The sequence below is a fragment of the Staurois parvus genome, unplaced genomic scaffold, assembly GCF_062004578.1.
Source record: "Staurois parvus isolate SC_StPar_1 unplaced genomic scaffold, SC_StPar_1.0 ptg000224l, whole genome shotgun sequence".
NCBI lineage: Eukaryota > Metazoa > Chordata > Amphibia > Anura > Ranidae > Staurois > Staurois parvus.
The window spans coordinates 1,071,379-1,083,648 of NW_028318020.1; the positions used below are offsets into that span (position 1 = coordinate 1,071,379).

Genomic DNA, 12,270 nt, shown 5'->3' on the forward strand with positions numbered 1-12,270 from the left:
CACACACTGACTGAATCCATTGTTTCTATGTGTTTATCAGATGATGGGGGATCTAGGTGGATCCTCCGTACTGCTCTCTCCTTTACAATAAAGTCTCCTCTTACCCGGTGATGTGAGGGGCGGCTGATTGTCCATCATGACGTCCTTGTAGAGATCCTTGTGTCCTTCTAAATACTCCCACTCCTCCATGGAGAAATAGACAGTGACACCCTGACACCTTATAGGAACCTGACACACACAATGATACAGTCACCATCCAGACACATCCCTTGTCTGTTACTGGAGAATGTCCCAGAATTCCCGGCACCGCTCACCTCTCCTGTCAGCAGCTCCATCATCTTCTTGGTGACTTCTAGAATCTTCTGCATGTTGTGTCTCTCAGGGTTTAGGGAGTCACATGGAGGCACTGTGATGGTCATATGATCACCTGACTTCAGAAGAGGAAATCTCTGTATTAAGGAACCAATAGGAATATCATGTTAGAATCCCAGAATCCTCCTCACCTCTCTGGTCAGGTCTGTGTTTTATTAATAGAGATAAGAGAGATGTCATGTGACTTCCCAGAATCCTCCTCACCTCTCCGGTCAGGTCTGTGTTTTATTAATAGAGATAAGAGTGATGTCATGTGACCTCCCAGAATCCTCCTCACCTCTCCGGTCAGGTCTGTGTTTTATTAATAGAGATAAGAGTGATGTCATGTGACCTCCCAGAATCCTCCTCACCTCTCCGGTCAGGTCTGTGTTTATTAATAGAGATGAGAGTGATGTCATGTGACCTCCCAGAATCCTCCTCACCTCTCCGGTCAGGTCTGTGTTTTATTAATAGAGATAAGAGTGATGTCATGTGACCTCCCAGAATCCTCCTCACCTCTCCGGTCAGCAGGTAGATGATCTCCAGGGTGAGGTTTAGTATCTTCTCAGTCATGTGACTCCGGTCCTCCTCCATCCTCATTGGTGCCATCATGTGATCTATACAGGTCTCCTTGTAGACGGATAACTTTGGGAAATGAAAGTAAGAATGATTTGGATGGTATTGGTCACACAATAATAGGATGTGGATGTGAGGGGGGAATAGGAGGGTTGCTGGACATGTAAGGACTACTCCCCCCATGGGAAGACATTCAGTCTGGACTGTTTAGGGTTTACAAAATTTTCAAGGTCCCGGGACCCTCTTGACCTGCTGCATCAGAAATCCCCTTTTCTCTGTTGGGTTTGTTTGGTCTCTGAACTGGTTTTGATGAGTATTAGATCTGCAGACAAGGAATGATAAATACGATCCTTCCTATGACTTGTTTGCTCTGAGGCAGTGCTGTGAGGTCAATGTCGGCTCATCATGATGTCCAGGAAGGGGAACTTGCTGGCCAGAGTTGCTGGATAATCAGGATAATTGGCAGAACTCCGCCTGCAAGGCTCCAATCTCCAGCAGCCTGCTTACTGACAGGAGTGATGTCACTGTCACTCTCTGCAGTAAGAGAAGGGATTGGATTGGATAGCAGGAGGATGGTGCTGGTGGAGTAGAGAGCTGTGGGGGAGGAGACTGTTCTCATCTCTTCTATGTGTGGGTAGGAGGAGGACAGCAGGGGGAGGGTTTGATCTCTTAGTTGCCAAGTATTCTGAAATTTCCAGGACATTGTACAGAGTGGCAGTGGATTTTTCTGGCTCTGAATTCCAGCACTGGGCACTGCCAGATTCTGTGGTATGGGAAGGTATTGGACTGTCTGCCCATTAAGCATTAATGCTATGCATACAGACCTCCCCAAGGACCAAGTGTCCTTCTTTGTTCTATTTTGTATCTTGACCAGTGAGATGGAGAGGTGAAGACTTCCTACACGTGCTGGCAGGAGATCTTTAAGGAGGTCAGAAAAGTAAGTGAAGGTGGGGTGGGAGGACCATCAGAGACCAAGAGTTCCTATGAGCCCTAAAGCCCCCTCTTACCTCAGAGCCTTGCAGCCTGAATACCCCCTCAGAGGCCTCCACAGTCCTTCAGCCCCACTAACCTCTCAGAGTTGTTCAGCCCTATTACTTCCTAACAGACTCCAAAAGTTCTTCAGCTACTCCTCCACCTCAGAGGTCCCAGAGTCCTTCAGATGCAGGAAACCTTCAGAGGATCCAGAGTTCTTTAGACCCACTACTTCCTCAGAGACCCCTCAGCTCCTCTTCTTACCTCAGTATTTTCCTCCCTCTGACACCAATGATGGAACATATTCTTCATGGCTGGCTGGGGAATGTTTCCTTCCTCCTGAGCAGCAATGTAAGGGGCTCTATGCTCCATACTCCTGACCCCGGCACTCCATCATTGTGTTGGCTGCATAGTGTAATGATTGCCCATTGGCTGCCTGTGTAGTGTCATCATTGCCCTTTGTAGGCCATGTATGGTCAGGATGGTCCTTGTCTTGTCTATTTATTGTCAGTGCTGTTTGTTTAGAGGACCATATTACTAGAATTTATCTCCACAATGAGGAGAATGTTCCGGCCCCGGAAGTGGGGGAATGTTCTGCCCCTGAAGGGGTTCATCTGGGTTCCCACACTATATATGTGTGTATCATCATCTGCTGGAGATAAAAGACGTCACAGTGACTGTGGAGGAAGAGGACGGACGTGACTATGGAGGAAGAGGACGGACGTGACTGTGGAGGAAGAGGACGGACGTGACTGTGGAGGAAGAGGACGGACGTGACTGTGGAGGAAGAGGACGTACGTGACTGTGGAGGAAGAGGACGTACGTGACTGTGGAGGAAGAGGATGGACGTGACTATGGAGGAAGAGGACGGACGTGACTATGGAGGAAGAGGACGGACATGACGGGGGTTACTGGGTGTAAATAGGAAATAACATCTTATTACCTCCTCTGCTAACGTCTCTTTTCTACTTCAAAGCCACTTCGAACTTCCTGTCTGACATCACTTCCTGTCTGTCTTCCATAGAGGCTTTTTGTCTGGACAGAAGTGAGATCCCCACCTTGTGGAGCTCAGATGAACTGCAGCCCAAGAAACATCTGTAAGGCTCCATTCACACCTTGGCAGTTTGCTTTTTGTTTGTTTTGCAGTGCTTTTCGCAGTTCATTTTGAGTTTGTGATATGTTTGTAAGGGAGAATGTCACCAGCACACCGAGGATCACCAATATGGGTCCAAAAGTTTTAATGAAAGATCACATACTTACAGCAAGGCAACATTTCGGAGTCTCACAGGACCCCTTCATCAGGCATGTGACAAAGGGTCCTGCGAGTCTCCAAAACATTGCCTTGCTGTAACTATGTGAACGTTTAGTAAAACTTTTGGCCCCATATTGGTGATCCTCGGTGTGCTGGTGACATTCTCCCTCGCTGATTCTGTTCTGTTCCAGCCGACGGTCGCTGCATCACCCACTTATACACACCACCATTTATACACAGAACATGTGCGTTTGGATTGTACACTTGCATGTTGATACGTTTGTGATGCGTTTTTACTGAGTTTTGCGTTTTGTTCAGCTCTTTTTTTTTTCAAAGTGCATTTTTTTTTTTTTGCTGGGCAGAATAAAAATGCAAAAACACACTACCATACATTTCAGCAGATTCTCCATTGAACTCTATTGTAGCAAAATGCTGCTTTTTGCTTTTAAAAAAGTCCCTGACCCTTTTCAAAAACACAGCAACTCAAAAAAGCCTAGATGTGAACGTGTCCCATAGGAAGCCATGTTAAGTTGTGCGATTCTGAAAATAAAAAGTACTAACATACACGTTGGTGTGAATGGAGCCTGAATAATCATTCCTGTAAATTATCTACCTTACACGGCTACCAGGGAAATTCATATATAACACAAGGTAAGGAAGAACAAATCATTCTAGTTCTTATGGAACCAACACTTTAACAAAGATATTTTATTACATATAGAAAACAAATTAAAACACATTCCCTCTGAAATCAAATCTTTTTAGTGAAGAAAATGTAAAAATATTCTTTAAAGTATAAAAATATCTATCAATCCACTGATAATGAAGATGTTAGACATAAATGACAAGGATGTAATGGTCACAGAGGAATGGTGGTGGAGATCTCTCAAAGTAAGAACACTTCCTTGAATGGTTCTATAAATAAAGAATGAATCCTGGAGGGAATAAAGCTGTAAAGCAATAAATAATATATAAACTGGGCCATCCACTTCATCCATAAAGACATTGTGATTGAAGATCTTCTAGATCACATAGAAGGAGGACTCATCCATGATTTCATACATTTGTTTGGAAGGATAGAACAATCCTCAGAAGGGAACATGTAGGATGACAGGAAAGGCTCCTGACTGGTGAGATCCTCCAAACATAATGATGACATCCATGAACTGGAGCGAGCTCGTTGGGGTGATAAAGCCAATCTGGAAACACTGTGTAGACGTTCTCCAAGAACTCAGCACACTCCAGGTGTGGAGAAAGTCTCCAGGTGGGTTTAGCCTGTCATTTATCATAGATACAAACACACTGTAACCGGGATGGATCACTCTGCCATTTGCTCTCTTTTTTAGTCTGCTGGCATAGCTCTGTCCAAATTCGATAGATCTGTACCTATGATCCGCTGTGCTTTATTTCTCCTCCCGAGACCGACACTTCCTATCCTCCATCCTACAGCCATCATACTACACTGCAGTGTGGATGGGAAGAATACTCTCCATGGTGCAATGATAGAAACTGACCAGAATTCCTGGACACCAAAACACCAATCATATGAATGTGGAACTCTTTGGCGTAATCCTCTTTGGACATACTGCAAAACGTTCTGCAATGTCTTCTCTTCTCACCTTGGAACTCCTATCTGAAGATATCCACCTGTAAACTTGTACACAAAGGGCATTTACTCTGTCAAAGATCTGCTGAGCAACACTTACATAAGAACGTTTCAGGATCCCAGCCTCACTTATTTTCTGGACCAGAAAGACTTCTACAAATTCCTCAGAATTAGACATATGCTACCTCACCTGCACTGGTGTGAGAACACTCAGCCCATGGGCCTCATAACACTCTTCAACAGCTCTACACCTTCCAGCTCCCATCTCTCTACCTTCTACCACCTACTCCAAAAACAAACTCATACAACCAAACTCCCAACGATGGGATTCTGGAAAATCGGAACGCTAATTCTCTATTTGTGAAAAAAAAAAACAATAATTTCTTATTTCTGTTATAAAAAATATCCAATAAACTCAAATTTTGTCAGAAATTTAGGCTAACATGTTTTTTGCTATATGTCTTTGGTAAAAGAAAAATCCCAATAACTGCATAATAATTGCTTTGTGTGAAAGTTATATCATCTACAAACTATGGGATAGATAATGGAATTTACACAGCTTTTACTTTCTGACTGCCCATCACATTTCTTGAGGTGCTAAAATACCAGGATAGTACAAACACACCCAAATGAGCCCTTTTTGGAAAGAAGACACCCTAAGATATCTGCTGAGAGGCATGTTGAGTCCATGAAAGATTTATTTTTTTCCACAAGTTTTTTTTTGTACACAAAATTGTCACTTAAATGACATATTGCTCACACAAGCCATGGGTATATGTGGAATTACACCCCAAAATACATTCTGCTACTTCTACCAAGTATGGGGGTACCACATGTGAGAGACTTTTTGGGAGCCTAGCTACATACAGGAACCTGAAATCCAATGACCACTTTGAAAGGTGCATAACTTCCTCATTTCACTTCCTCACTACCTATCACAGTTTTGGATGCCCTGAAATACCAGGATAGCACCAACCCCCCTCCCCAAATCACAGTTCTGATATACATATCTGGCCAGCTTATTGGGGAAAAATAGTTTGAATGTAAGGTGGCCTAAAAATGAATGAGGGACTCATCAACGCAGATTTTTTTGGTGGGGAGTATAGACATCTGCACATTTTTGGTTAAGCTGATTTACAAGGGGACGAATTTTGTGGAGCCGGTCAAATTCGTCAACCCGAGGATGACAGATTGTATTGTCATTGAAATGCATAAACACATTATACTCTCATATCTATGCCTGGCCATGGCAGCAGAGAACACGGCATATGATGAATCGGGTCTGTGGACCAATACAACTGCAGTTCATTTTTCTTAGTAATGCCCATGTTGAGGGTTAGGCCCAAAAAACCTTAAATTCAGAAAGCATAATAGGTTTCCATGCGAACAGTCTGGCAAGGTTTGAATTCGGGTTGGTGGTGATAAACTGTTGTGCATATAAAATGCTTTTATCCGCAATCAATTCATACAGATCTTCCGTGAAAAACAGCTCCAAAAAATCAAGGGGAGGAGTTAAATTTGCTGTGTCCACCTGAATTCTGGGTTGGGCAGTGAATGGGGGAAGTACAGGTGCTGCAGAATTTGTGGGCTGCCAATCGGCAAGCATACCCAGAAGGATACTAGGGGCTCTATGGACCTGTGTGTGAAGTTTTGGTGGCTTCGGGACACTACTTGTACTCACCACTGCACCAGCTTGTACTGCACTTATGGGACTCACCATGTCACCAAGTCATACTGCAGTGCTGGTATGTAAAAGACCAGGATGTACTAGGCCGCTGGTGATCGCCATTCATGCGGCACTCTGCTGCATATGAGAGTCATCATGCGATTGTAACACCTCATCACCCTGGGAATGGGGTCGGGTACGCCTGACCTTAGCAGGGACCTCTTCTCCATCATCTGAGCAATCTGTCAGGGTGCCGCTGTTGTCTACAGGTTCATATTCTGAGGCTGATTGTGTCAGTGAGTCTTCCCATTCACTCTCACCTGACATGCTCAGAAGCCTGTAGGCCTCTTCACTGGAGTACCTTTCGCTGGACACTAAATATATAGGTACCTAGTGCAATTCATAGGAAAAAGAGTGCCTGGCTGTCAGGGACTGCTTGAACCACTCAAAAAAATGTACTTGCAAGTGCTAGCAGAGATCAGGCCTGATTCTGCCAACACTGCGGTTTTGTGTGCAATGTATCCTGTGACAGTGACCTACTGACACTGCACTTGCTGGGGGAGAAGGGGGGGGAAGCGTAGGGGCTAAACACAGGTGCTGGCAGGTGCCGAGGCTGATCCCGCTAACGCTGCATTTTTGGGGACGCTATACTAATGTGAACGCTGGCATATTTCTGATCTGATCAAAGATATTGATCCGCTCAGACACTATACTAGCAATGGAGGTTTATTGTGTATGTGAGCATGTTCCTGGCAATCAAGGGGTTAAATGTGATGACTGATGTACTGACGGACAATCTGATGCTATCTGGGAGGGATGCTAACTGACACTAATGCTATCTGAAGTCGCTGGTGACACTAATACAGTAATCAGCAAAAAATCTGTACACTGTACTAATGACACTGGTGACAGGGCAGTGAAGGGGTTAACTGGGGGGATCAGGGGGTTAAATGTGTCCTAAATGTGGTTTTACTGTGTGTGTGTATTGCGTGGATCTGCTTTCTTCTCTCTCTGGGACAGAATGCGCTCAGAGAGAGAAGATGTCATCATTTCCTGTATCTGTATAATGGAAACACAGGTACAGGAAGATCTCTGATAGGGCAGGGATCGATCATCAGATCCGAACATCACTGGCCTGAACATGATGATTGATCGGTCAGGAACTGAATCACGGCAACGGCAGGTTGGCGTGTGCACATGTGCCCCCCTGGCAACTGCGGGAGCGCAAATCACATACATATATATACATATACACATAATTTTGTGCAGGGAGTCCGCACTGTAGCAGTATTTCTATTATAGGGAGGACTTAAAGTGGTTAAAGAAAGTGCGGCGCTGTATTTCTATTTATTGACATTTTTGCACATTTATATGAGTATGTTTAGGTGTGGGCAGCGTTTTTTCAGTTGAATTCACTGTTAAGTTGGTTTATTGATTATTGATCACCTTTTTTAGCTGCTTGTGGGAATACTTTGTATTATTTGTGTTCCTCTTCACTAGTGTACCTTTCCAGTTCCTGTGTTTATAAATATGGACACAGAATGATCTCTGATTCTGTACAGGTGATCAGCAGGTCCAGGTGATCAGCAGGTCCAGGTGATCAGCAGGTCCAGGCCAGAAATCATTGGCCTGGACCTGATAATCGGCTTGTGGTGTACTGAATGACAGCACAGTCAGGGCGGTGGGCTCACACGTGTACATGTACATGTATGTGATCTGGAACAGAGGGGCTGCCCTGCCGCAGTATAAGTGTGGTGGTCGGTCCTGAACTGGGTAAAGTCAGATTGTTTGCCGATGATCTTTTACTTACTTTGGTCCAACCCAACACCTCCCTGCCAGTCCTATTCTCTGTACTCCATACATTTCCCTTTCCTCTGCAAAACAGAATGATAGTTTCCTTGGCCCACCTCCTACCTGGATTATTTGGGCATTCATCTCCCTCCCTCCTACAACACACTCCATGAGGCCAACTACATCCCCACTTTCAAATACTTGAGAGTCCTACTTCTGTCCTGGACTCATCTTCACCTCTCCTGGATAGGGAGGATCAGTGATGGAAAATTGGCAATTTTACCAAAACTCCTTTACTTGTTCTGTACTCTTCCCCATCCCCACCCCCACCGATCCCCATCTCCTCCTATACTCTGAAATCTTTTTAAAATCAGGTCTTGTGATTCAACTGAGCAGACAAAGGGCCACGAATCCCAAGACATGCTATGTATATACATAAGGAACAAGGAGGTTTGGGTGTTCCAAATGTTACTAAATATTTCTTGGTGCCCAGATTACCCCACTAACCCCCCTTTACACCACAATACATGGCTCCTTATGGGCTGACTTAGAAGCATTGCTCTGTTCTCAGACTTCTCACCATTCACTCCCATGGAGTCCTCCTAAATCCAGACCTACGTCTATCAGCCTCTTGATGGGTCACACACTCTGCACCAGGAACTCTGATAAATATTCCAGCAACTTCATATCCCCTCACTTGCCTCTCTGTCCTCTTTTGGGAGATCCTAAAACGGTTACAAACGTTACTAATCTGCGCTCTCCCCGGAACCCTTGGTACATCTTAATGCATTTGCAGCCTCCAGGCCTCACAAGTTCCCAATATAAATTGTCACACATTCCATACCCTGGACTTTGTCTGCCCTTGTACTACATAGCTGGGGGGAGATCTAGAGGAGATTGTCCAATCAGATTGTATAGGAAGGTATTATAATGAGGGAGGTGTGGTCCCGAGCGGTGAACACGCCCTGTCACACCCCCTTCTGTGATGCAACAAGGAAGTAAAGGCTTCTGGGAAGTAGCCTACAGGAAGTGGACAGGAAATGATGCAATCTGAAAATCTGTTCCAACGTTCCAATAAACTGACAGACAAGTGATGGTCCTGTGGGTGAGGGGAGTGGAAAGCCCATCGGGACGGCCGGGCCAGAGATGGCATCAGAGAACGCTTCTGTGTATTATGGGAGGGAAATTCTGCCCGAAAACGGGAACTTCTCCTTCAAGTATGGACCAGACTGGTAACGTCTGAGTGAATGACGGTCCATTCATTCAACAATTTATAGACTCAGCCAATCACAGGGCAGGACTCCATTGTTATTCTTCTCCTGCCATCAATAGCCAACCCGGTCCCACACTTCACCCATGTCTTTGGGGGCCTCTGATCTCCTTATGGACTGTTCCTTCCATGATGAAGATCAGCCATGGAGTATATCTGAGGTGTATATCAGGGTGTGCTTCTTCCCCACATGAGAGCTGGGATGTCCAGCAACATTCATCTAGAAGACATTTCCCGCACTCAAGGCACTAATACACCTCCAGGGTTGTGTGGGACCCCTGATGTACAAGAAGACAGGACTTCAGTGAGGAACATTTCCCTCACTCAGGACAGGAAAGTGGCTTCTCCTCCGTGTGAGATTTCTTATGCCTGGAAAGATTGAAGCTCCTTGAAAAACATTTCCCAAACTCAGGATAGGAATACGGCTTCTCCCCCGTGTGAGATCTCTGATGTGTAACAAGTGCTGATTTATATATGAAACATTTCCCGCACACAGGACAGGAATACAGCTTTTCCCCCATGTGAGATCTCTGATGTGTGTACAGATCAGACTTCTGTGAAAAACATTTCCCACACTGAGAACAGGAAAGTGGCTTCTCCCCCATGTGAGATCTCTGATGTTTGGAAAGACTGGACTTCTCTGAAAAACATTTCCCGCACTCAGGACAGGAATATGGCTTCTCTCCCGTGTGAAATTTCTGATGGCTGTAAAGATGAGACTTCACTAAAAAACATTTCCCGCACTCAGGACAGGAATACGGCTTATCCCCCATGTGAGATCTCTGATGTTTGTAAAGACTAGACTTGTCTGAAAAACATTTCCCACACTCAGGACAGGAATACGGCTTCTCCCCTGTGTGAGATCTCTGATGTACATAAAGATTAGACTTCTGTGTAAAACATTTCCCGCACTCAGGACAGGAAAATGGCTTTTCACCCGTGTGAGATCTCTGATGTCTGGAAAGAATGGACTTGCATGAAAAGCATTTCCAGCACTGAGGACAGGAATACGGCTTCTCCCCCGTGTGAGATCTCTGATGTCTGTAAAGACTGGATTTTTGTGAAAAACATTTCCCACACTCAGGACAGGAATATGGCTTTTCCCCCGTGTGAGATCTCTGATGTGTGTAAAGATTGGGTTTCTGTGAAAAACATTTCCCGCACTCATGACAGGAATATATTTTTTCTCCTGTGTGCAGCCTTTGATGTGTGACAAGATGTGATTTTAATACAAAACATTTCCCGCACTCAGCACAGGAATATGGCTTCTCACCTGTGTGACATCTTTTATGCCTATTAAGATTGGATTTATAACGGAAACATTTCCCGCACTCAGTACAGGAGAACCTCTTCCCTGTTGGAAGGCCGGCCCGGTCCCGCACAGTCCAAGGTTCCTCAGGATACGAGGAATACGATGGTCCATCTACACTGGGTGGTGCCGGATGGACATTGGAGGGAGCCGGGTTTTCTCCTGGACTATACTGTGTGATGTCCTCATCTTCTACTTTCCAGTCTGGAGACAAAGTGAGACAATCCTCGGAGGTTTTCCTCATCTCCCGGCCATGGACTAAAATACAAAGACAAAGAGGATTACTAGACAGGAGCTGATTGGTTCCCCCAAACCAGGACTCCACCCACATCAGGCAGCTTGGTCTCTGAGGAGCTTACAATTCCACCCTCAAGGGAACTAGGAAATGGCTCCTCTGATCTCCTACCAGGTCATTTCTTTATTCATGGACCTTAGTCAGAGAGTGAGGAAACAACCAGAATTGTCTTTTATAGGAGGGACAGTGATGAGGGGATTATAGGACGAGGGTCCCCACCCCCTCTATCACTCATCGCCATCTTCCCAACACAAGAAGTACTGCACTTCCTTATTTACTCCATGATTTAGTCATGAAGAACAGCGGGGCTGAGCCCCACCAGAGGTCAGAGAGTGAGGATGGGGGGAGAACAACCAAGATGAAGACTGGACTGATCCTGAAGACCACCATCATTGGGGTATTGACTCCTCCCTCATTATCACTTTCTGTTTAAGGGTCCAAAGTTGGAGGATGTTATCACATTATTATCACCATGTAAAAGTCTGTGCTCCAATCACATCATCCGATATAAAATGTCCAGCTGGGAGGAAATGGGGGAACAAAAGAGAATCCATATTATGTGTATATATAGCAGTGGGGGAGGGGGGAGAGCAGAAGTCAGGAGTATGTAATGTACAACATAGAGTATATAGTGCAGGGGTCAGGAGTATGTAATGTACAACATAAAGTATATAGTGCAGGGGTCAGGAGTATGTAATGTACAACATAGAGTATATAGTGCAGGGGTCAGGAGTATGTAATGTACAACAAAGAGTATATAGTGCAGGGGTCAGGAGTATGTAATGTACAACAAAGAGTATATAGTGCAGGGGTCAGGACTATGGAATGTACAACATAGAGTATATAGTGCAGGGGTCAGGAGGATGTAATGTACAACATAGAGTATATAGTGCAGGGGTCAGGAGTATGTAATGTACAACATAGAGTATATAGTGCAGGGGTCAGGAGTATGTAATGTACAACATAGAGTATATAGTGCAGGGGTCAGGAGTATGTAATGTACAACAGAGTATATAGTGCAGGGGTCAGGAGTATGTAATGTACAACATAGAGTATATAGTGCAGGGGTCAGGAGTATGTAATGTACAACATAGAGTATATAGTGCAGGGGTCAGGAGTATGTGATGTACAACATAGAGTATATAGTGCAGGGGTCAGGAGTATGTAATGTACAACATGGAG

General features: G+C 44.9%; 2 protein-coding genes across 2 annotated transcripts in view; one reads left to right on the forward strand and one right to left on the reverse strand.

Moving 5' to 3' along the window:
- Positions 1 to 12,270, forward strand: part of LOC149460606 (uncharacterized) — a 345,151-nt gene that overhangs the window by 196,641 nt on the left and 136,240 nt on the right. The window lies entirely within an intron of this gene.
- Positions 8,548 to 11,037, reverse strand: LOC149460615 (uncharacterized). Its single transcript, XM_089679442.1, has one exon. The coding sequence runs from the start codon at positions 11,035 to 11,037 to the stop codon at positions 9,805 to 9,807; it is 1,233 nt and encodes a 410-aa protein (XP_089535568.1). The 3' UTR covers positions 8,548 to 9,804.